This window comes from Myxocyprinus asiaticus, chromosome 17 (assembly GCF_019703515.2).
Source record: "Myxocyprinus asiaticus isolate MX2 ecotype Aquarium Trade chromosome 17, UBuf_Myxa_2, whole genome shotgun sequence".
Taxonomy (NCBI): Eukaryota; Metazoa; Chordata; class Actinopteri; order Cypriniformes; family Catostomidae; genus Myxocyprinus; species Myxocyprinus asiaticus.
In genome coordinates this window covers 29,782,063-29,807,744 of record NC_059360.1, presented here as the reverse complement: position 1 = coordinate 29,807,744, position 25,682 = coordinate 29,782,063, and the positions used below count along the sequence as shown (strand labels likewise).

At 39.6% G+C, this 25,682-nt stretch overlaps 1 protein-coding gene across 6 annotated transcripts; it reads right to left on the bottom strand.

Moving 5' to 3' along the window:
• Positions 1–19: 19 nt before the first annotated feature.
• On the bottom strand, positions 20–24,397 carry LOC127454850 (rab3 GTPase-activating protein non-catalytic subunit-like). 6 transcript variants are annotated; one of them, XM_051722313.1, is made up of 36 exons: positions 24,064–24,396; positions 22,958–23,031; positions 22,084–22,162; positions 20,836–20,953; positions 20,665–20,746; positions 18,500–18,547; positions 18,325–18,400; positions 18,069–18,170; positions 17,865–17,964; positions 17,540–17,638; positions 16,344–16,492; positions 16,141–16,220; positions 15,901–15,990; positions 14,683–14,822; positions 14,390–14,585; positions 14,153–14,296; positions 13,989–14,071; positions 13,711–13,775; positions 13,514–13,604; positions 12,565–12,686; positions 11,484–11,688; positions 11,237–11,334; positions 10,986–11,091; positions 10,697–10,857; positions 10,358–10,532; positions 8,814–8,954; positions 8,540–8,646; positions 8,400–8,466; positions 8,181–8,251; positions 8,056–8,091; positions 7,822–7,941; positions 6,623–6,838; positions 3,762–3,851; positions 2,582–2,782; positions 1,689–1,853; positions 20–798 (listed from the first exon to the last, which is right to left on the bottom strand). In XM_051722313.1, exons 2-36 carry the CDS (start codon positions 23,011–23,013, stop codon positions 646–648), a joined length of 4,032 nt encoding a protein of 1,343 aa, XP_051578273.1. In that variant the 5' UTR covers positions 23,014–23,031; positions 24,064–24,396; the 3' UTR covers positions 20–645. The 6 variants fall into 6 exon arrangements, with proteins under 6 accessions (XP_051578273.1, XP_051578270.1, XP_051578272.1 ...); XM_051722310.1 differs by lacking the exon at positions 22,084–22,162 and having other exon boundaries at positions 22,946–23,031; positions 24,064–24,397; XM_051722312.1 differs by lacking the exon at positions 22,084–22,162 and having other exon boundaries at positions 7,867–7,941; positions 22,946–23,031.
• Between the last annotated feature and the right edge of the window lie 1,285 nt (positions 24,398–25,682).

Sequence of the window (25,682 nt, the reverse complement as noted above, 5' to 3'; positions counted from 1 at the left end):
GCAACAGAACACTGTGAAATACATCTTGAAAATTGTCTTTATTTTTGGTATCATGGTTAACTTTGCATTATCTTAGTAGCCAGGCACAGCTGGTACAGGACTGCATAAAATCTCTCAGCTCTACAGACTTGAGAGAGAAACAGTTCAGTACAGTTGGAAAGTACAATAAAAGGTGACAGATATTTAGTGCTTGTTTACTAATAAACAGCATGAGACATTTCATACAAATTTTTGATTGGCAGGATAAATGTACAATTAGAACATCTACAATTTGAAATACAAAATATTATACAATATTATTCCGTAATATTTTGATTATACTGATTATAGCACAATATTCTTTAAAACCTTCCCCAGTCTCATTTAATTACATGTACACTACTGTACATTGTTTTTAATCTAATAATACTCTTTTGGGCAGAGACTTCAGGCTCTTTACCCCTGACTGCACCCCCCGGCATGTCCAAGCTGCATGGGGCACTGTGGGACAGCACAACCACAGGAGGTGCTAGTGTCTGGAAATGTTTTTTTTTAGTGATAGCTGGGAGGAAAAATGTAACCCTGCTAAATAAAGCAGATTACTAATGATGATGATGGATTTTAGTCTGGTTTATAAAAAATGAAACATGAGTTATTCTCTCCATATCAGGGCTCTGCCTGTAAAGAGTCCACAGCCTCCAGTAGCTGGAGGGCAAAGCTGTACTGTGTATGGTTTTCTGGTAGCATCTCAATGACTTTGTTGATCAGTCGACTGCTCTGAGACAAAGGTACTGAAGGACAGCGCAGCTCACTGGGGTTCTAACAAACACAATTTATGGGTGTGAGTAAAAGATTATCAAAGATTATACACCGAACAGTCACAACATTAAAACCACCTGCCTAATATTGTGCAGATCCCCCTCGTGCCGCCATAAAAGCAACCCGCATCTCAGAATAGCATTCTGAGATGATATTCTTCTCACCACAATTGTACAGAGCGGTTATCTGAGTTACCATAGACTTTGTCAGTTCTAACCAGTCTGAACCATTTCTGTCCACAGAACTGCCCCTCACTGGATGTTTTTCGTTTTTGGCACCATTCGGAGTAAATTCTGTTGTGCGTGAAAATCCCAGGAGATCAGCAGTTACAGAAACATTCAAACCAGCCCGTCTGGCACCAACAGTCATCCATGCGATTATCTAATCAGCCAATCGTATGGCAGCAGTGCATAAGATCATGCAGATACGGGTCAGGAGCTTCAGTTAATGTTCACATCAACTATCAGAATGGGGAAAAAATGTGATCTCAATGATTTGGACTGCGGCATGATTGTTGGTGCCAGACGGGCTGGTTTGAGTATTTCTGTAACTGCTGATCTCCTGGGATTTTCACACACAACAGTCTCTAGAATTTACTCAGAATGGTGCCAAAAAACATCCAGTGAGGGGCAGTTCTGTGGATGGAAATGCCTTGTTGATGAGAGAGGTCAGCAGAGAATGGCCAGACTGGTTCGAACTGACAAAGTCTATGGTAACTCAGGTTACCGCTCTGTACAACTGTGGTGAGAAGAATATAATCTCAGAATGCTATTCTGAGATGCGGGTTGGCACTGTTTTGGCGGCGCGAGGGGGACCTACACAATATTAGGCTGGTGGTTTTAATGTTGTGGCTGATCGGTGTAGAAGGGTGTGAGGGTGTGTGTTCTTACCATAGCTTTCAGCCAGGTGCATAGGGTGGGCGGCAGACGGGCCAGCAGCTCCATGTTGGGTTTGGTCTGTGACTGTGAGTGGAGCAGAGAGAAAGAGAGCCTCTGACCCATCAACACCAGGAGCTGAGAGCCCAAAACATCCTTATCCTCCACCTCCATCATCACCTGAAAAAGAAAGAAGAAAATGAACAAATGGACGAAACAGAATGAATTAAGAAATAAAATAATAGAAGGAACAAACAGATGAAATACATAAAACAAAAGAATAGGGGGCCTGGGTAGCTCAGCGAGTAAAGACGCTGACTACCATCCCTGGAGTCAGGAGTTTGAATCCAGGGTGTGCTGACTGACTCCAGCCGGGTCTCCTAAGCAACCAAGTTGGCCCGGTTGCTAGGGAGGGTAGAGTCACATGGGGAAACCTCCTCCTGGTCGCTATAATGTGGTTCGCTCTCAGTGGGGTGCGTGGCGAGTTGTACGTGGATGCCGCGGAGAATGGCGTGAAGCCTCCACATGCGCTATGTCTCCGCAGTAACACGCTCAACAAACCACATGATAAGATGCACGGGTTGACTGTCTCAGATGCGGAGGCCACTGAGATTCAACCTCCGCCACCAGGAGGACTTAGCATTGGGAATTTTTTCCAAAAAGGGGAGAATAAAAAAACAAAAACAGAATAAACAAATGAGCGAATTAAGAAATAGATTAATGCATGGAAAAAGAATGAACAAACAAATGGATGAAAGAACAAATGAAAAAAAAAATCAAAAGAAGAAACAAAACAGAATAGAAATGAAAAAATAAAACGCACAAATGAACAGAAAAAGACTGAACAAATGAACGAAAGTGAACAAGAAAAAAAGGAGAAATGAAAGACAGAGAAAGTCTGTTCTTGCCTCCTCTGCCCATAGGTCCAGGCCCTGGTTGTAAAGCTCACAGACGAGGTGTCTGCGCAGTATATCAGTATTGACCTGCAGTAGAGACGTGAGCTCCATACATACAGATGGCCACACGTCTTCAGTGCCGCTGTGCTTGACACCATTCTCCTCAGCTTCTGCTAGAGCCTTTACCCAGCCTGTTAATACATTCATCAAAAACTACACACACACAAGACAATAATATATAAATTTTGGTTTCAGACCAGTGCAATAAACTTTCATTAACCCATGCCATTTGGGATGGGTAAAAATATTGATTTTCCGATGCATCGCGATCTTTATTTGAAAGATCTTGATATCAATTCTTAAATCCCAAGATCGAACCTTTACTCTATGCGCAACCCTCCACTACAATGAGAGGAAATCACTCACATTTGCAACCAAATTTTGCGCTATGCGACTAAAATGTACTCTATATATTTGACAACTGTCTGGTAAATGTTTACATTACACCAGTAATTGTGCAGTATATTGAAGTATTCAGCAGCGAGATCCTTTCACTGTGTGTTCATAGTAAAAGTTGTTCCATAACTCTAATCATGCATAGCACAGATAAGATAAAGCCATTTGAATCCCGTCTCATTAACATGCGCTCATCTACAGACGCTCTTTACAGAAATGCCGGGTTTGTTAAAGAGACAGTACTGATTTTAGCACGTGTTCAACAAATTAATGTAAACAGTACAAATTATGCAATTAAACAATAATCATGTAACAAAACATAATATGAAATATAATATTTTATTTATTGATTAAATATATGGATTTGTTCAGTTTTAAAAAGCCAAAATGTGACCAAAATGATGAAAAACTACTAAAATATAATTAGTAAAATTAATATTTTCGTAATGTACCTAGTTAGAAGATCTCCTGTATAATTAACAGCATTAGCTGGGAGAGAATTTCTTTCATATGTAAGCAAAAGGGACATTATAGCTGAAATATACCCATATTAATTGATATCAAATCGAGAGCTTGTGAATCGGAATCGAATCGGGAAATCTGTATCCAGCCCTACTTGCCATTATTTAAGAATCTGTTAATATGTGATATTAAAAACCACTTTTATCAGTATAAACAATTAACAAATAAAACATGCTTTCATTCGTTCCTCCATTGCTGAGGTGCACTGTCTCACCTCTTGTCTCACAGCCACCAGGTTGGGGTCCATGTCGCCACTGGGCAGCAACTGAATGGAGATCAAATCTCTGAAGAATGCATTCTTGCCCTGCAAAGGACAGCAGATGACAAAAGACAATTATAATGAGAACATTAAGAGAATTTAAGGATTACAAAACTCTGGCTAAAGTCATCAGATTCTAAATGATTTTTTAAATTTTTTTATGCAGGTTGGATTGAAATCTGTGTTACCCACATTAAGGTATGTGTTTATTAGGGGTGTGCAGCAAACCCATTATCTGTATATTTCTGTATCTAAATATATATATATATATATAATTTTTTTTTTTTTTTTTTACCAGATGAAGCTGAATATGTGTTGTCAACTGTGGATTGCATGACTTCTTAAAAGTACAACACAGTAGGGATGGTTGATATTGCTACAAAAATCATCTTTTGAATTACTTAAAGGGGTTAATACTCATACTCTTATTGTTTTTTTTTTTTAATTATTATCTTCCCTGAGGTCCACTTAGGATGTTTGTAAAGTTTTTTTGCACCAAACAGTCATAATTTATTCATATATAATAATTTTCCACCCTGTCTCTGGCCCTCTGTCTGAAACGCTCTGTTTTAAGCTGCCTGGCCCTTTTAAAGGCCCACTGTTGCGATTGGCTTACATCATGCAGCCCTTCCAATACAGGCATATTTGAAACATAATACGAAGAAAATGAACCAACTCCACACAACATTAAAGGAATATTCCGGGTTCAATACAAGTTATACTCAATCAACAGCATTTAAGGCATAATGTTGATTACCACAAAAATTAATTTCAACGACTCCCTCCTTTTATTTAAAAAAAACAAATATTGAGGTTACAATGAGGCACTTTCAATGAAAGGGTTTAAAACCAGAAATGTGAAGCTTATAATTTTATAAAAGCACATACATGAATTCTTCTATTAAAACTCATTTATTTTTTGAGCTGTAAAGTTGTTCAAATCGTAATTTTTACAGTCGTTTTAGGACTTTAAGGTTCTCTTTCTAACATTCATTCAGTATCTCACTATGGGTAATGCCTCGGGCGTGGATGATCCTGGAAGCACCAATAACACCCAGTCTGTCAGTTGACAGACCAATCACAGCAGTGATAAGGGATACCCACCTCCCTATATAAACCACTGTCATAGGAGCCTACTTCATTCATGTTCCCCATGAAGATCATTGGAAGCAATTCTCAGCAAGACTCGTAAGAAGTGGTCGCTTAACAGTTAATCAGATGAGCCATGCAGGTACGTTGCAGAGCGCGGCTATTCTTTTTGCAAGTATATTCACTGTCAAAGTGAATACATTTTCTGCTGTATTTATACTGATTTCTTAGTATCCAGCCAGCCCCAGAAACGTCTCACGTCCTTTTTGGTCTTGGGCACTTGGCAGGCCACGATCGCTGCGGTTTTGTTAATTTGGGGACGCACCTGCCCGTGGCCCAAGTGGAACCCCAGATACCAAACTTCCACCTGCCCAACTGCACACTTCTTTGGGTTGGCCATGAGCCTCGCCCATCGCAGTGATCTCACGACAGCTCTCAGATGCTGCATGTGCCACCAATCATTACTATAAATGATGATACCATCTAGATAAGCAGTCGTATGTGGCCTGAGAATTTTTTTCATGAGACACTGGAAGGTGGCGGGGCCCCAAACAAACCTAATGGAAGGGTCATGAAACTGTGTGGAAAACGCAGTTTTTTTCTCAGGAGATTGGAGTTAAAGGGATCGGCCAATAACCCTTTGTTAAATCCAGTGTCGAATAAAATTGAGCTGCACCCAACCGATCAAGCAATTTGTCATTGGTTATGCATCAAATTTAGACACCACGTTCACTTTTGGATAGTCCACAAAAAAATCGGACCTTCCCATCGCTCTTAGGTACCAGAACCACTGGGCTGGCCCAATTGCTGTGTGACTCTTCTATTACGCCCATCTCGAGCATTGCCTCTAATTCTCCCTGAACAACCTTTTTTTAGTGTTCAGGAAGATGATAGGGGCAGCTACAAACGCCCGGGTGGTCTCGATGTGTTGCTCTATGAGGTTTGTGCGACCGGGGAGAGGCGAGAACATGTCTGTGAATTCCGCTTGCAACTTGGCTACCTCTGTGAGCTGCGACGGTGAGAGGTGGTCTCCACATGGGACCGGGGTGAACTGATTAGGTTTGAGTGTCACCTCTGGCCTGAGCTCCACCCTCTCGGGGACTACCGTCACCAAGGCCACAGGGACCGTCTCATATTTGGGATGATTAAATTATTTTGAGGATTAGATTTGTTTTATGCAATAATAATATATTTCTGACATGGCTACTTAACTTTCACCTGGCATGTTAGCATTCTAGAAGCATGTTATCGTTATCTCTCGTTTGAAAGGTTTTAAACATTAACATAGACATTTTGAAAAGTGGATTATATATATGATATAGAATCTTAGACAGTGTTACTCTTGACAAGCTCAGATTTCTGAAATGCGCAAAATAAATGGAGACAGCCACATGGCCATCCCATTTGAATTTAAAATCACACTGTGCACATTTTAATTCAAAAAGTTTATACTTTAGTCATACTGGCTTCACAGACTCACCATTGCATAAAATATCGCTCCATTCCTGTGCTCGTTGGCTTACCGGCTTCACAAATTTTTTTTGATTCTAATATTCGGTAGAACCCATTATTCGTTTTGAAGTCATTATTCGTGTCTTTCCGAATAAGGTGTTAGGCTTCGAGCACATTCCCAGTGTTTATGAAAACTTTCATTTAACTATCTATGTGTGTATACACAAGTAAGAGTGTGTGTTGTCCTATATGTATCCATACAGCGGTATTCTCACCTTGCTGTCGAACAGACTGAGTGGTTTAAGGCGCAGAGAGAAGGTCATGGCGGCATGCAGCAGCGATGCTAACACGCAATGATGTTGGACCAGAGGATAGTGAACAGATCTCTGATCCACAGCTAACTCCACTATAGAGACTGGACCCTCAGCACTGCTCCATACTTCCTCTACGCACACATCTGGAGCAGACACATCCTCCACCCCGGAATCTGCCTGAGAGAAAGAAAAGTTCAGGAAAGTTTAGAACAGTTTTCCAGCCACTTTTTAACCTAATCCATTGACTAACTATACAATGACAGGCTTGGGATTTTTCACGCATTTATAATCAGAAGGTTTTCCCAATGGTTACTGATATGCATATCGGGATTTTTTCCAGATATAAATAAGGCAATAGTCTTTGTCGTTTCAAATATAATTCTGAACACAACTTTGGTAATGTGTGAGCGCCAGGGTAAATGGGGGTGGGTCCACACACCAGACGCATTTGGCAGAGGACATGGCATGTGCTAATATTTGAAAAAATTATTTTCTATGAGGGCACGCACACAACGGCAATGCTCAGCGTCAAAATTCTGCAGTGCCACGGAGCGCAACTCGCATATTTTTCCATTAAATTTTACCCAAATCATTATAGAAGGACAAAGATTATTTACTCTAGCCATCACTGGATGATATATTGTTTATATGTATCTTTCATATAGCCTACACAATGTATTTTCTGTTACAACTGTCTTTTTGTGGTTTGACAGCATGAATGAAAGACCTATGCAAGGCTACACACAGAGAGATATTGCATAATAAACGTTGCCATTTCTAATCATTGTAGGCTATTTTTAATACGTCAATGCCTCAAAAATATATTGCTAAAATAACATACCGATCAATAATCGATATATCAATATTTGATGACATCCCTAGTGGTAGAATGATCTATAAAATGAAGAATAATTAAAGGGATAGTTAACCCAAAAATGAACTAGGCAATGTTAGCCTAAAATAATTCAATGAAAGTGAATGGTGACTAAGGCTAGCATTTTGCTTAACATTTCCTTTTGTGTTTCATGAAAGAAAGAAATTAATACATGTTTGAAACAACATGAGGGTAAGTAAATGATGACAGAATTTTCATTTTTGGGTGAACTATCCCTTTAAAGGCATGCCTTCGTCCATGCATCCTCTGTTTAATCAGTCCTTACTCTGGAGAAAAAAGGAAAATAAGGAAGAAAAGAAGAAGAGGAGACCTCCATCAGAGCCTGGAGTAACTGCACACAGGAGCCCAGGAAACTCCTCACAGCTGCGTCTCCCATTCCTACATCCTAAAGACAGAGACACAAACATGCACACATTAATCTAAAATGAAACAACTACAGGACAGAGTTTCTTTTCTACAAAAAAAGTTTGAGTCTTATGTGCTGTGCAAGGCCTCGTACCCGTCTGCACAGTCGGTCTTTGGGTGCCTTCCCCACCTACAGAAACACACACAGTCAATATTTGACTGTCAATCAATGTCAACATAACAGAAAAAGAGCAAAAGCAAACACACACACAAACACACCTTTTCCATTAGGAAGGCAGCAGCTGAAAACCGCTTTACAATGAAGGTATGCCACATCATGGCAGAAATACCTGAGACAAAGAAACACACAAGAAAGAGTTACAGGGATATCATTCCCATGTGAGTGTCAAGACACCTGCTCTTCTCACCCACTTCTCTACCAATAAATAACCGGCTTTCATTTTGACTAAATATGTCCTTTTTATCAATGTCTCCTACCCAACTGGATGTGAGGGTTGGAGATCATCTTTAAAAATTCCACTGACCACTCTAAATACTGCCCCACCTGCAAAGAAAGAGCGAGAGATTAAGTGACTTGTGATTGGCTGACATTTCTCCATCTTGTTTGACGTCTTTACCTCTGGGTCTTTGTTCCACTGGACCACATGTTCCCAGCTACAGTGAGCAAACAGCACATCAGGAGAGAGAGAGTTTGGGAATCGCTGACACACACACTCCAGCAGCTCTGAGAAACATAAACACAGATGCTTCAGTCAACAATAAAACACACACACAGCTTAAAGAATCAGTTGGAATGCAAACCACTATTGATACTGAACAACTGAATAATTTTCAAAACTTTATAGCATCTAAATCACATGATCGGGTATGATTGACAATCTCCATGATTACCCTCCAGTCTCTCCTCCTCTCCTTGCTGTAGTGGCTGTTCTGTGGGCTGATTCTTCCTCCTACGCTGTAGAATATCTCTCAGGAGGTCTGGAGGCACGCCCTGCCTGAAGATCAACTTAGAAACACAGTCTGCTACACCCCCTAAAAGAGAGTGAGAGAATGACAATCTGAAACACTATAACATCTAGTGTGTTTAATATTTTAATCTAAAATTTATATGACAGCATCAATATGTTTTTAGTAGAGCTGCCAAAATTAACAAACATTAACGATTTTCATAATCGCATTTAACGCATTTACTGTTAATAAAGAATAAACCAGCAAAAACACTGGTAGGACTAGGGCGGAACCTTTGCGATGTGTCTGCCTGGAGTCATTACACTGATGCACAACACACACACTGCAGCAATGGGAAAGGACCTCTTAATGCTATTTGTATTTACAAAACAAGCCTAAATGGGACTTGTGACAGAAAGCAAGTACTTTGCAGCCTCTGTAAGGTGCAATTTAATTACCACAGAAGCAGGTCAAGTCTTAACTATCACGAAAACGCAGAATGAGATGTTGTCTGCAAGCGCTTTTCTAGTGGAGTTCAAAGCGAATCTTGACGCTTGGCATTGACGCTCTGACGCAAATTATCAACTCGGCTTTACAACTGATATTTACAATTGCCAGAGTCTACTGGAAGATTAATATTGGGGAGGATGAAAGTTTAAGAGATTTAATGCCCATTGCAATGAATATGCAACATATGTGGGGACTAGTTCTTTTAATTAGTCAAACTCCCACTTAGACTTTGAGAAATGTTTAATGTTTCTTGAATTTAGTGCATTTCTATCTTTATACTGTGGAAGGCTTTGTTTGGAAAATGTTAATAAAGCATTATATTGTTGGGGCCTGGGTAGCTCAGTGGTAAAATACGCTGGCTACCACCCCTGGAGTTCGCTAGTTCGCTAGTTCAAATCCCAGGGCGTGCTGAGTGACTCCAGCCAGGTCTCCTAAGCAACCAAATTGGCCCGGTTGCTAGGGAGGGTAGAGTCACATGGGGTAACCTCCTCGTGGTCACTATAATGTGGTTTGTTCTCGGTGGGGTGCATGGTGAATTGAGCGTGGTTGCCGCGGTGGATGGCTATGTCTCCGTGGCAACGCGCTCAACAAGCCACGTGATAAGATGTGCGGGTTGACTGTCTCAGACGCGGAGGCAACTGGGATTCGTCCTCCGCCACCCGGATTGAGGCGAATCACTATGCGACCACGAGGACTTAGAGCGCAATGGGAATTGGGCATTCCAAATTGGGAGAAAAAGGGGAAAAAATCCCCAAAATTTAAAAAAAAAAAAAAATAAAGCATTATATTGTTACATATTATTTTGCCTTCTTTCCTAAAATGGAAATAAATGCATTTTGACAAGAAAAGTATATATAAATAAAAATTTTAGCACTTTCAAAATCTGAGATTCATTGCGATTAACTAAGAAAAATTATGCGATTAATCGCAATTGAAAATTTGAATCGACTGACACCACTAGATTTTAACTTGCATACCTCTGCCACTTTCTAATAGTGTTTTGACTGAGCAGCGAGAAACAGCACCCCCTGTAGAGCCCTGAGGAGGCGGCAGGCAGAGCAGCGTCTGCAGAGCAAGAACATCCTCCAACTGCTTTATACACACCACCCACTGCTCCAACTCCAGAGATACACACTCCCACTCCTCTTGAAACTACACACGAGAGAAATAAACTTGTTATAAATTCTGGTTCACTTCGCAGCTTCTTCTGGTCAAGAACCGCACACCGCCCTCCGTGGAAGAGGCCAACTGACTGACATGTTCTGACAACATTCTTGAATGTCTTCTTCAATTCAAACAGAGAGTTAGACACGAACCTTGCTCTCGGCCAGTTTGGTGATGGCACTCTTGGCTACACGATGAGAGACTAGAGCAGCCAGTAGTGCAGCGGCCGCACTCTCAGACTGAACACATGCCGTGCGCACCTGCTGCCACCAGGGAGAGACACACTGCCCGTCCCACGACTCCTCCACCGCTCCTGCCACACACACAAACAAGCACAATAAAAAAAATAACAACATGGTAATACAGAGGATAGAAGCATAATACCAATGTGGAGCACAAATACTATATGTACATGAGAGGGATAAAGATTATTATCCACACCTTTCATGGAGCTAAGTGTGGACATCAATGTGTGCAGGTTTGAAACGGCATCTGAACACTTTAGTATCTCCTTCTCTCTGTTCAGCCAAACAGATAAGAGCAAAGACTGCCAGGGAGAGAGAGAGAAACAAACACACACAAAATCAACATCAGAGATCTTCAAAAAACATTGCAAATCTGTAATAATCTATTACTTTACTGTCCCAACCCCTTCCTTTGATATCTTTCCATCACTTTCATCTCTCTCTTACCAGTAACTGTTGAGGACTGATGCCACTTTCCTGCAAAGTCTCACACACTCTCTGTAATACACTCTGACCAGAAAGACAACCCCAGAACAGAAAACTACCTGCAACACATACAAAATCACATATCCTCAATGATCAAGCTTCAATTTGTAACCACTAAAAATGAATACTTGAACAACATACTTGAAAAGTCAATCATTTATATGACATATAATACATTAAATAAACATGTTGCAGTGAACTGTTTTACCCAGTTGGGTCCAGTCCGTATTTGGCTGTTTGATCACTCTGAGCTCTCCGTTCACCCAATCCAACTGAGACAGAAATGTTCGGACTGGCAGCGGACCACCAGAATCTTGAGCGAATGAGACATAGGGCCGAGAGTTCATCTCTGTGTATCGCTGCAAGACTGGCCTAACTCGAGCCAGATCCTCCTCAATGCCAGAGAATGATAGCTGTAGAGAGAGGAGAGAAGAGGAAATTAATTAAATAATTATCTTGTGAAGAACATCCAGTGGGGTCTAGTAGTGAAAATGCTTCTATTTTACATTTTTCTAATGTAATTAGAATTCCTTTTTAAGTCCTTTTTTACTATAAATTCTCCTCCCTGCCCAGTAGTGAAAGAGGAGATTTATAGTAAAAAAAGGACTTAAATATTCATCTGTTTCTCACCCACACCTATCATATCGGTTGCAAAGATATGGATTTAACCACTGGAGACATATGGATTATGTTTATGCTACTATTATATGCTTTTGGACCTTCAAAGTTCTGGCCACCATTCACTTGCATTGTATAGACCTACAGAGCTGAAATATTCTTCTAAAAAATGTATTTTGTGTTCTGCAGAAGAAAGAAAGTCATACACATCTGGGATGGAATGAGGGTAAGTAAATGATGAGAGAATTTTAATTTTTTGGTGAACTATCCTTTTAATGACAGCATGCACTCCACAAAAGCTGGCATGGACTCCACAAGTTTGTGGATGATCCATGTTATGCAAGCATGATTTGAGAATGTTCAAAGAGCATCTTGTGTGCTTCAATGGAAGCAAGGAGATCTGACCTTTTGTACAAATGATTTAACATGGTCAATGTCACAAATTTGTTTATTTGATTAGTGTCCTAGAAACAGTGCAGAATCTTAAATATGTCTCATTCACTTTACATCCTAATGTTTCTTTAAAATGTTCAACATCCTAAATCCTGTTTATTTCCAGGTTTAAAACAGATTTTGAATCCCAGATTTTCAATGTGGTTATAGGCTTTTGGAACCCACTGTACACTAGTTTAGGTTAATCAGGTGAAGTGTGTACAGTACGTGTTACTCACATGTTCAGGTTCAGTGGGTGATGTATCTGGTGTGTGCAGTAGTTGGACGTCTTTGTAGAGTTGAAGCAGTTTGAGCTGTGATGAGCAGAACTGCAACAAAGACTCATCCACTGCTTCAGGATCTATTAAAAATACACACAAGAAATAAATTAAACCTACATACCATCTCCGCCTGGTACGGCAATAGCACCGCCCACAACCGCAAAGCACTGCAAAGGGTGGTGCGAACTGCCCGACACATCATCGGAGATGAGCTTCCCTCCCTCCAGGAAATATATACAAGGCGGTGTGTGAAAAAAGCTCGGAGGATCATCAGAGACTCCAGCCACCCTAGCCATGGGCTGTTCTCACTGCTACCATCAGGTAGGCGGTATCGCAGTATCAGGACCCGCACCAGCCGACTCCATGATAGCTTCTTCCCCCAAGCAATCAGACTTTTGAACTCTTGATCTCCCACGATCAAATACATCAGCACTGCACTTTATTACCCTTACTCTTATATCTCACACCGGACTGTCATAAATTATATTATTATTATTATATTATGTTCTTTCTTAACAACTGACTATCAACCGACAGCCTGAATGTCAATACAGTACAATACTGTACATTCTATATATATATACTTTTTTATATATTTTTATTTTTTTATTTTTATTGAATAATGTGTATCTATATAGTGCGTATTGTTATTATTTGTATACTGTTGAGTGTAATTATGTGTATAACAGATGTTTAAATTGTGTTGTGTTAATTTGATGTTATTGTAAATTGGTATATGTCTCATCACTGTCACGACTGCTATGTTGATCGGAATTGCACCCAAGAATTTTACACACCATTGCACTTGTGTATATGGCTGTGTGACAATAAAGTGATTTGATTTGATTTTGATTTGATTTTTAAACATCACAAATAAACTTCACCCAGTAAGGACCACAAATATTACCTTGTTCTTTCAAGCTGTCCAATAATGCATGAGTAACACCAGTCAAACAGGACACTGGTGCATTCTTATTGGACAACAGCGACTCCAAAGCCTGTCAATCAATCAGATCTCGTTATAATATGTATCAATTTACGGTATGTCAAAAGCACTTCATAAATATTTTTGTGTACAAGCATGTGTATATGTGTTCTACTAACCTGTTTTTTAAGAGCTGGATGTTTAATGTCCAGTAGCACACTTTGTGCTTCACTCTCAAACAGAGCTGTCAATAAAAGGTCAAAGGTCAACACAAATATGAGGATAAATCAGTGCAGTACAGGTCGAACAAAAGATAAAACCTGACCTACTGTTTAGAACTGATGGTTGATTTCAATGTTGATGATTTTACTTATTAAAATCTCTTTATGAATATTAATGAGGAGGTCATGTTGCATATGGAGGAGCTCTCAAGAATATTAATAAAATGGGGCCTGACCTGGCTCCACTTCCCTGCTCCTGAGTAGAGAGGTGAGTCTCCTCAGCAAGTGCATGTCTTTAGCACGCTCGCTCTTCTTATCACTGAACAACAGAGAAAACACACATCTGTTCTCACCTGCATTGTGTGTGTTCATGAATATTCATGCATGAATGTGTGTGTACCTGAGTGCCAGGTGGAATGGTATGGTGATGGCTCTCAGAGCTCCACTGACAGGGTCAAACAGACACACCTGCTGTGTGTGTATCTGCCAACCCTGACTGGTTACACTGTTCACACCCATTAACCTGTGACCCGCATACAGCATCCTGAAAGAGGGAGGGTATATGAATATGCATGTTCAAATGAATGTAAGCAGGACAATATTTTTGTAGCTTTTAAATGTTTGTGTATGCATGTACCTGCAGTGTTTGCCTACAGTGAAAGCCCCCACACGAGGTCCATGCTGAGTTCCCCAGACCTCTAAAATGCCCCTCCGTGGGGCGTAAATCACAAGAAACTGGGCATGGCGGCGGGGCATGGAGGGAGAAGTGGCTGTATCTCTCTCCCCAAAAGCCTCTGATACCTGAACCCACCCGAGCTGAGCATCACGATAGCCTTCACACACACACAAAAACATACTAAGAGTATGAATATAAGTCCAGTTACGAACAATTCTCATACACTGTGACCTGTTTTACTTTCTCTCCCTCACCCTTCCACATCCTGATAGTGATGCCTCGTGCCACATCTAGCAGCGTGACTCTGCCAAAGTCGTCTGTGACTCCAGCCATAGTGTTACATGGAGAAAGACAGATAGACTCGCCATGTCGACGAGAATCAGGGAGACCAAATCTGATGAAAGCAGAAAAAATGTTGCTCTCCAAATTAGACATGACGCAATAAAGCATCAAGTGCTAACAGTTATCTCTTCCATAAAAATATACATTTTTGTCCTAACCAGCCATAACTGCGACAAGCAACAGGCCATTTTGTTGGTTGCCTGGTTTCTATTTCTGTGACATCGTGCTGGGTAGCTCCAACCATGGTGAAATCTCATTGGTCCAATATCATGCTCCACATAGCTTTATATTAAAGGGATAGTTCACCCAAAAATTCTCTCATCATTCACTCACCCTCATGCCATCCCAGATGTGTATGATTTTCTTTCTTCTGCTGAGTACAATAGAAGATTTTTAGAAGAATATCTCAGTTCCTTTCAAAGCAAGTGAATGGTGGCCAGAAATATGAACATCCAAAAAGCATATAAAAGCAGCATTAAAGTAATCCATATGACTTCAGTGGTTAAATCTATGTCTTCAAAAGCGATATGAAAGGTGTGGTTGAGAAACAGATCAATATTCAAGTCCTTTTTTGCTATAAATCTCCACTTTCACTTCCACATCTGAAATTCGCATGTGGAGATTTATAGTAAAAAAGGACTTAAATATCAATCTGTTTCTCACCCACACCTACAGTATCATATCACTTTAAAAGATATGGATTTAACCACTGGAGTCTTATGGAATACTTTTATGCTGCCTTTAATGTGCTTTTTGGAACTTCAGATTTCTGGCCACCATTCACTTGCATTGTATGGACCAACAGAGCTGAAATATTCTAAAAATCTTTGTTTGTGTTCAGCAGAAAAAAGAAAGTCATACAAATCTGGGATGGCATGAGGATGAGTAAATGATGAGAAAATTTAAATTTTTAGGTGAACTATTCCTTTAATCATCAAACATTTTAATTGACTATTGTGCAGTATTTTTGCTGTTAGCGAGGACAGACAAATTACTTGTCGCTGGGAACTGGTAAGGACACAGTATAAATGTGAAATGTATGGGTTTTGGGGTAGACCAGAAAAATTAGGACGTTTAGGTTAAATAGCAAAGATAGCACATGTTGTGAGGAAGTGTGTACGTGGAATTACCTAACAGGAAGGGGTGTGGCCGGCTCCACCTTTGGCTTCTGTTTCTGCACTGACTCCTCCTCATTTTTACTCTTCCAGCCCAACCAACCACTGAGGACAAAAACAAGAGTTAAGACGGAGAGCGTAAGTTTAGAGGAAAAAGAAAAAATGTAAGTGAGAGTGAACAAGACAGGCCAGTGCTGGAAAGAGCAAACAGCTATAACCTAACACACACACACACACACACACACACACACAGACCTGGCAGCACTGAACAAAGCTGATGTGAGTTTACTGGCCACAGCCAGAGCCACATGGGAGAGAAGAGGCTGAGAACTGCCCTGAGAGGAGACAGCAAAACTGGTTATAATCAACAAGAATTTAACTGTTTAACACAGTAACAGATGATAAACAACCCATAGACCCTGAGAACAGAAGAAAGAAAAGATACTGTGTGTTTGTACCTCTATAGCGTAATAAAAGCCAGTATAAGGCCCTCCTCCCACTGTAATATACTGACTCATAGCAGGAGGGCTTCCTTTAACTGAAGCATGAAATCCCCCTAAGATAGAGGCATTTTTCATTTGATCAAACACACTCAGAGTCGTAATGCCTGAAAGAGAGAGAGATATACAATCTTTCAGTATATTAAAGGTTAAGTGTGTAATTTCTGTGCCACTGGCAACACCAAACAGAATTGCAAAGATTATTTTGTTTTAAAACAGGTTTCAAGGTTCAATCTTTTCTGGGTTATGGTGGTCTCTGCATATTAAAGGAATAGTTCATCCAAAATTACAAATCTCTCATCATTTACTCATCCTCATGCCATCCCAGATGTGTATGACTCTCTTTCTTCTGATGAACACATACTAAGATTTTTTGAAGAATATCTTGGCTCTGTAGCACTCTGACACAATGCAAGTGAATGGTGACCAAAACACTGAAGCTCCAAAAAGCACATAAATGGAACATAAAAGTAATTTATACGACTCCAGTGTATTAATCTATGTCTTCTGAAGCGATCCAATCAGTTTTGGGTGAGAACAGACCAAAATAAACACATTTTTCACTATAATTCTTGACATCAGCAGTCTCCTTGGCGATCATGATTTCAAGCTTGATTACACTTCATTTCACAATCTAGTGCTCGTGCATGCGTCATAAACTAGGAAGTGTAATCGAGCTTGAAATCATGATAAAGCCTAAAGACTGGAATGACAAATGTACAGTGAAAAATTATCTATTTCTTACCCACACCTATCATATCACTTCTGAAGACATGGATTTAACCACTGGAGTCATATGAATTACTTGTATGCTGCCTTTATGTGATTTTTTGACCTTCAAAGTTCTAGCCACCATTCACTTCCATTGTATGGACCTATAGAACTGAAATATTCTTCTAAAAATCTTTGTTTGTGTTCTGCAGAAGAAAGTCACATCTGGGATGGCATGAGGGTGAGTAAATTATGATAGAATTTTTTTTATTTATGGAACTATTCCTGGGAAAAAATAAAGTATTTTAACATCCCAAAAAATTACACTCATCAAATTAACAGTTTCTCTACTGCACTTTGGTATTCTTTTTTTAAATGCTGCCCTCCATGTGGATCACAAGGAAAAAATAAACTTTAAGAGTCAAGTAGTCTCTATTTTTCACCTAAGCTGCAATGGTCTGTAATTGTGTCCATGTCCTGTAGCCCCCATTTCTTATAGGCCAGTGGTGGAGGCTGGATGACATCACTTCCTGCTGCAGCAGCTAAAAGGCAAAGTTATAGAGACAGAGAATGTAAAGTGTGAAGAAAATGAGAAGTAAAAGGACACACACACACGCGTGCGCGCACACACAAACACTCTTGAAAAAACACAAATGGTTAATATTTCCTGTATACTGAAAGTACAAACCTAAACATGTGTCTTTCATTTAAATTACACATACATTTCTTTAAAACTACACAAACATTCAGACAAACACACTCTCTTACCTCTGGCGACCTGGTTTCGACATGCACGTAAAGACTGGAAGAGACTAAAGCCATCAATGGTGACCAGAGCTGCTGGGTACAAAATACTCAGCTCCTCATGCTGAAAGAGAACAAAACATTTTAAACAGCCAATCTTAACACATAAATTCTCAGTACAGGAATCAGGGAATTAGAAAATGTCACTGTAATTGTGTGCATCTGTACCTGCTCAGTGACTCCAGGGTGTCTTGGAATCTCATAAGTACGACATTTGAGTCGCAGTACAGGGTCTTCATGCAAGAGCTGAGATAACAGGAGAACACCACTCTACAACACACACACATACACAATGGGTGACTAAGACCAGGAGGTTGCCTGCTGTGCTGGTAGTGCTCGCATAGTGATTAAATATGACATTTTGTGTGCTCAGGAAACACATTACTGTTTAAGGCACAAGGTGGGTCAGAATATATCACAGTACCTCTGTGTAGAAACGGACATAACCTGAGGTAAATCCTATAACAATACAGGTCCAATCGGGGCGGCCGGTAGAACTCCTAAACACATAAACATACAAAAAACTCAATGAGCACTTACGTGAAAGAGTAGATCTCTGCACGCAGGAGAGTGTGTGTGTATGTCTGTGATGCTCTCACCTCTTCTGGCTGGCCAGTGGAATACAGATAACACTACTAATACACTCCCTGTGACAAAAAAAAAAAAAAAAAAAAAAGAGAAAAAAAAGATGGAAAATTGTGAACCAATGAATAAGAATAATAAACAGTTCTCATTGCTTTAGATTTCTTTTTTCTGTCTCTTATCACTCCATCTTTTATATTATTAAATTATTAAATATAATAATTAATAAACAACCTACAAACTCTCTAAAGCAACCTTTACACACCCCTCCACTCAAAACACTGCTTTACTGCATTCTTCAGTCTTGTTGCTATATAGGGCTGTCAACTGATAAAAAAAAAAAATTCTATCAAAATAATTCCATTATGTGGCAATTAATGAATCTAATTAATCACATTTCAATATTTACTGAGAAAGACCCCCAAATAAACATAATTATATAAAATGATTATAAATATTATAGTGTTATCACGGAACCAAAATTTCAGTAGTCAGTACCGATATCAGTGAAATTTCATGGTTCTCGATACCAATTTTGATACCACAGAAAACATATGCTAATATTATAATGTGCTATTGAACACACCAGTTTAGTTATTTTGAATTATTTAATAATTACAGTTTAATAATTAATATTATTTTCCAGAACTTTCCAGAATTTCATTGCATTTTTTTTTTGCCAAACTTTTCAACAGCTGTATTGCTTGTGATATTTTTATTAACTATTATTATTATTATTATTACAGTGAATATTACATTTTACTATACAGTTGTAATATATTTTTATTCAATTTCTTCAATTTTATGCATCTAGTTTTTATTTTGAATCGTGCTTTTTTTATGACGTGTGTTTTTTGCTGGAAGCATCACTTATCCAGATAAAAAGTTCCCGACACAGCCCAGTGTGATCATTAAAGACTTTTAAGTCACGTCTGGCCTTTGAGTCTGACAAATAAAATGTAGGGCACAGTTTTGGAGTGTTTGTATTTTAGATTACTGGTGTTTGTGTATGTGGTCATTTTTAAATATTATGCTTTAAATTGTATTACTGTGAAGCACTTTGGTCAACTCTGTTGTTTTAAATGCAATATAAATAAAGCTGAGCTGAGATTAAAGCACAAATGCTGTGATTTTAATTATATAAATATATCATTTACATGTGCTGCATAGTTCACGGTAGATTAGTGCTCTGCTTTGTCATCTCATACAACGTGAATGATTCTCAATATCTGTGAAGTTTTTAGTGGATGAGCGGTCGGATTTATTTAAAGTTCGCAGACTGTTTTAGAGGGTCTCATTTTGGTTGCATTGTGTTTCATTCGTTTTCAATGTCTCTAGCAATAAATGCTGTGTTTTTAGAATGCTGTGGCAAGCTAAATGTAGTTTGAAATGCATTGGAAAAGATCCCTGCATTCTGTTGTGCTCAGTCAGAGACTATTTAGCCTGAGACAAACCACTGGTATTAAAATTAATGGGAGAAATTGGAAAACCCAACAGATGTAGAAAAGAAAGTATTGCCTTACAGGTAAAAGAGCCAATCACCTTTTAGATACAGACATCACCAACTCAAGTCAACTCTGGAATGTGCATGTACATTAGCTGAACCAGCCTGAAAATGTTTGTTTTTTAGCGTGATCTGAGCTAAAGAAGCACAGTTTATGATACCACTGTTGTCAAATTGTACTGCTGATTTTAAATATGTTCTTTATTTGTAATCTTGACCAACCATTTGGAGAGTTCAGCCTTTCCCCATTCAAGTAGATAGGAGCTGTACTTTTATGTTGCTTGTTTTCATAGAAAATAGCTGCCCAGCCTGCCTGGGAGTGTTCCAAAGATGGCCAATGAGTAAAATGACTTGCCTTGAAAGGGACTTTGGAATAGTGCAGCTTTCTTTAGCGCAAAAGTGCATCTGTGGAAGGCTGTGTTGCCTGTTGCTGGTTTGACGAAGCGTGTTTTGCCTGTCCAGTTGGAGCTGGTGGCCACATACTGCTACATTAAGGTACATTAATTTTAAGGTACAATAAGTGCATCAAGCTTGAATTGGTCCGATGGTAGGAACATTCCTTATTACGGAATTAATATACAGATTGGGGGCATGATTAATAGCATCAATGTTTTTAACACGTTATTTTTCATAAAATTAATGCCACTAAATTAATGCGTTAAATCTTCCATTTCTCACCCTTCCTCAGCACTTAGCGTTCCACTCCAGGACACAGTGAGAGCCATCTCCTCTTGCCCACTCTCATCTGTCCGCCACTTAGCTGCCAATCAATCCATCAATTCACATATCAGTAATACTTAAATACATAATCACTAGTAAAGAGATTAGCACAAATGTGTGTCGGTGTACCAGAGAGAAAAGCAGCTTTATGTTCTCGAGCGATAACCAGTAGATCCGAGCAGGGGGAGAGAGACAACACACAGTCCTGTAGCCAGGGGGAGCTTTGCTGCTGTTCCTCCTCCTCAGCCTAGTAGCAAAGAAACACACACAAAGCATATGAGAGCAGGATAAACATTGCAGAAAAAGGCAGTGAATGCAAGGATGTTTACCATAAAGGTAGTCCATACTCACAGTTGTATAATTTAGTTTATAAACACAAAAGTAATGCAAAAGTAGTCCATGCACTATATTCTGACTCTTCTGAAGCCATACAATAGCTTTGTGGGAGGAACAGACTGAAAGGTAAAGCTTTTTCACTGAAAATCTTTCCCTCCACTGCCGCTTTCAATTTTCGTTCTCCATTCTGACACATGCTAGAACCAATGGTGTTGGCCTTCAATGACATTAGACCTGACGATATTTGAATTGAATGCAAGCAAGTATCAGAGGGGAAGAGAGGGGATGATTATTGCTAAATAATGACTTTACGGTCAAATTTGAGGAATCAAATTTTCCTTGATATTTTGACATATATATAAGAGGTCATTGTACTATAAAAACATACTATAAGTTTCAGAACTCAAAACTTCCTCCCCAGTGCAAAATAAGCATTTATTGAAACCAAGCTGCAAAAATGCCTCATTCTCTACTTCTGTGGTTTGCCTACATCACTTGGGGTCTCATTAATTCATGACTGCCTCGACAGCAACGGCTACTTTTATATCATCGCACCCTTAGCCCCACAGAGAGAGAGAGAGAGAGAGAGAGAGAGAGAGAGAGAGAGAGAGAGAGAGAGAGAGAGAGAGAGTGTGTGTGTGTGCAGGACAGATTCTTCCACACCAAAGGGGACTTAAACAGGACACCTTCTTGTGCCCATCTGGACTATTCTGAATGCTGTATCTAAACAGACAGACGTCTTTGACCATTAAAATATGCTGTGTCAAGTTATAATTTTTTAAAAAGAGACCCCCATTCTGTTTCATTTAGCTGCACTGAGTCTTGCTGTTTTTAGCATAAACGCGTCCTGGAAGTGTTCTAGCGCCATCTTTGCTATTTTTAATTGTTAATATATGTAAACATGCAATAGATGGACATCGTTGATCGTTTTGATACATTTCTGGTGATGTGTGCCGTGCTTTAAAAGTGGAACAAGTTCAACTTCTCAAAACACATATTATTCTGCTCCAGTTCACTGCTGTCACTGGCTGAGAGAAACACCTCCTTTCCTGTGTGTAAACAGACATGTATGTCGCGGCTGTGAAGACCATAGCCTCTCCATCGCCTCTGTTGAAGCATCCTAACATCAAAAAAGAATGAGAGGCTGAATTTTAACATTTTCTGATCGTATTAGTGCAGGATTATACTGTGGAATGTTTCATGTTTGTGTGTGGCTCATTACAGTGTGGATTAAAAGGAACTGTTATTTAAAGATTAAGCACAGTTAAAAACACTATTGGACCTGACCTCAAAACCTTAAATTACCAGTTTAATTCATAAACGTCTCATCTGCTGATGACTGTTTGATATTTATGGTTTATGGTGCAGCTGGGCTTAAGTAAACAGTTTGATACATTCAGAGTGCAAAGTGTTTCACTGACTTAGTAGCTATTGTTATTTCATGTTGGATGTGTGTTATGTGCAAACCAATCATAACAGTGGGCGTTTACTTTGAGGTCTTAAAGGGCAAGAGAGACAAAAACCGAGCGTTTCAGTCAGAGGGCCAGAGACAGAGTTTAAAATTTAAAAAGAATTATTGCAAAAAACTTTACTAACATTATTAATGGACCTCAGGAAAAGTAATAAAAAAATAAATAAAAAAAGCATGACATACCCCCTTTAAATTTTAGTCTGTTCCTCTCACAAAGCTATCGAATGGCTTCAGGAGACTGGAATATATCACATAAGTCATATGGACTACTTTGTTTTGTTTTTTTGTCATTTTACAACTGTCATTGTAAAGAAAAGAGGAGTGTGTACATTCTTGAAAATGTCTACTTTTTTGTTCCACAGAAAAAACGGGTTTTGAGTGACATAAGGTTGAGTAAAAACGGACAGAATTTTCATTCTTGGGTAAACTAACTTTAACACAAACCTGACTTCCATCCTCTTTACTGTCAGGATTCTCCCAGGAGCCCCAGTCCGAGTCATCCCACGTCAACTCATTCTCTAGAGAAAGAGATAAGGTTGGAGAAATGCTGTGAATAGTGTGTGTCTGGGAGGGTGAAATATATTCAAATTAATCTCTGTGAGCTTGTCATCTCAAAACACACTGACATATCACATGCTTCCCTTTTCTCTCGCTCTTTTATTCCCTGAATGCTCATTTCTCTCTGCGGTCAAGGATGCGGAGTCACAAACGGCCTGTCAATTCAGTGAAAGTACCTTGAATGCAGCTGCTTTGCACCTTATTTACATGCGGTCAATAATCCTTTCCTTTTCAGTCTCCATTTATCTTTCATTTATTCATCGTCACCAACAATGTCATGTATTTCAAGACTCCTGCAGGATGACTCATTCACAAACACACCTCCCTTTCTTTTTTCCCTCCTCCTCTCTCTGCTGGTAGTGAATAGGTCATTCTGAGGTACCTTTTGAAAATTGAGTTTTACCAACACAGTCCTCAGCAAAACACACAGAGATTCATTTTAATATCATGATGGGGACTTAACATATACGTATTTTGTTTTTATACTGAGCTAATGATATTGTCTATCCCATAAACATTAACATAAACTTCACAAAAACCTTTGTGCACCATTTTTTTTACTGGGGCTTTACTAAAATCTGCTTAACACAACCCTCACAGAAACATTTTAGCATTATATTTACTGGGGATTTACTGAAATCTGCTGAAAATTACCCTCATAAAAACCTTTGTGTGTTAGTATTTTTACTGGGGTATTTGGGAAAAGTGAATTTTGTGGAGAAAATTAAGAACAACAAAAGACTCAAATCTGCAAAACACAACCCTCACAAACACCTTTTTGCTTGATTTGTTTCTGGGGTTTCACTGAAATCTGACCCAAACATACTTATTAGTTCTGGATTATGTTATTCTTCATTTTCTCCACAAAATCCACTTTCCCCAAATATCAGAACCACCAAACCCAAACCACAAACACCCGAACCGACACCCATAAATCACTGAAGAACCATCATTAAACTGGACATTACAGAACCCCCCCACACACACAGTACCTGCTTGTGTTTTCTTTTCCTCCGGACCGGATTGGTACTGTTTGGGGAAAAGAAAGTCTCGCACCTGTCTGAGCTCCTGGACCCGACCGAACTCCAGCAGACAACAGGACATGATTCGGGCGGAACCAGACCCAAACCTGCGGATACTACGACATAAACCTTGTGCAAGGGGCTGGGTCCACCTCTTGATGTCTTTATGAGTCTGTCAGTGAAGCTTGTGCAGGTATCGAGTGTTGTTTTACCCGAATGGGTCAGAAGATCCAACTGAGGTGTCAGTGTGTTGTTGTGCTGTGAGTTTGAGATGACACATACAGATCCGCTGCAGACACGTTGATCGCGCTGCTGCCCCCTGCTGACCCGGAGGACATGCGTCTGTTCTATTCCGAACTGTTTTCATTTAAATCGTTATTTAAAACCTGTCTGCAGTTTCTCTCCTGGTTGTTGCAGCAGACAAGTGTCCTCAGACCGTTAGATAATAGATAATTTCATTAAAGTATGTTCATTATTGGTGCACCTTTAGACAAGAACAGCTAGTGCGGTTAACATGTACAGTGAACCCAAAAAGTATATGTGTACTTCAGGCATACTTAAATAAATATTCCGGGCTCAATACAAATTAAGCTTAATCGACAGCATTTGTAGTATAATGTTGATTACCACAAAAAATTATTTCTACTAGTCCCTCCTTTTCTTTCAAAAAAAAATCGAGGTTACAGTGAGGCATTTAAAATGGAAGTGAATGTGGCCAATTTTTGGAGGGTTTAGAGGCAGAAATGTGCAGCTTATAATTTTATAAAAGCACTAACATTAATTCTTCTGGTTTTTTGTTTTTTTTGTTTTAGATTTTCTCCCCAATCTGGAATTCACAGTGCGCTCTAAGTCCTTGTGGTGGCATAGTGACTCGCCTCAATCTGGGTGGCGGAGAACGAATCGAAGTTGCCTTGGTGTCTGAGAACTTCAATCCACGCATCTTATCACGTGGCTTGTTGAGCACGTTACCGTGGAGACATAGCGCGTGTGGAGGCTTCACGCTATTCTCTGTGGCATCCGCACAACTCACCACGCACCCCACCGAGAGCAAGAACCACATTATAGAGACCACGAGGAGGTTACCCAACGTGACTCTACCCACCCTAGCAACTGGGCCAATTGGTTGCTTAGGAAGCCTGACTGTCACTCAGCATGCACTGATTAGTGATGGGAAGATCGGATCATTTTACTGACTTGAATCTTTGAGTCTCGTTCAGCAAAATGAACGAATCTTTTTTCAAGTCATTTCGTTCATTTCGTTCATTTGAGCAGAATTAAATTAAAATGTTACATTTACAATAGCCAGATCCCCCCCAACTTTGATTATAGTCCCAATAAGGAAAAAATTATAATGCAGCCAAGGACAAATTATGAGAAACAGAAATGATTAGTTCACCTCTGGAGTTTTCTTGTCGGAGTCGTTCGTTCTTTTGTCACTGCATAGCGTATACGGCTGTCACGTGAAAAAGAACGAACGACTCGGACCAGAAGACTCAAGAGGTGAACTAATCATTTCTGTTTCCTGTACAGCGCCTATGCGGTTTTCACGTAACAAACGAACGGAGGTTGCGCAATGTACATGCACGGCC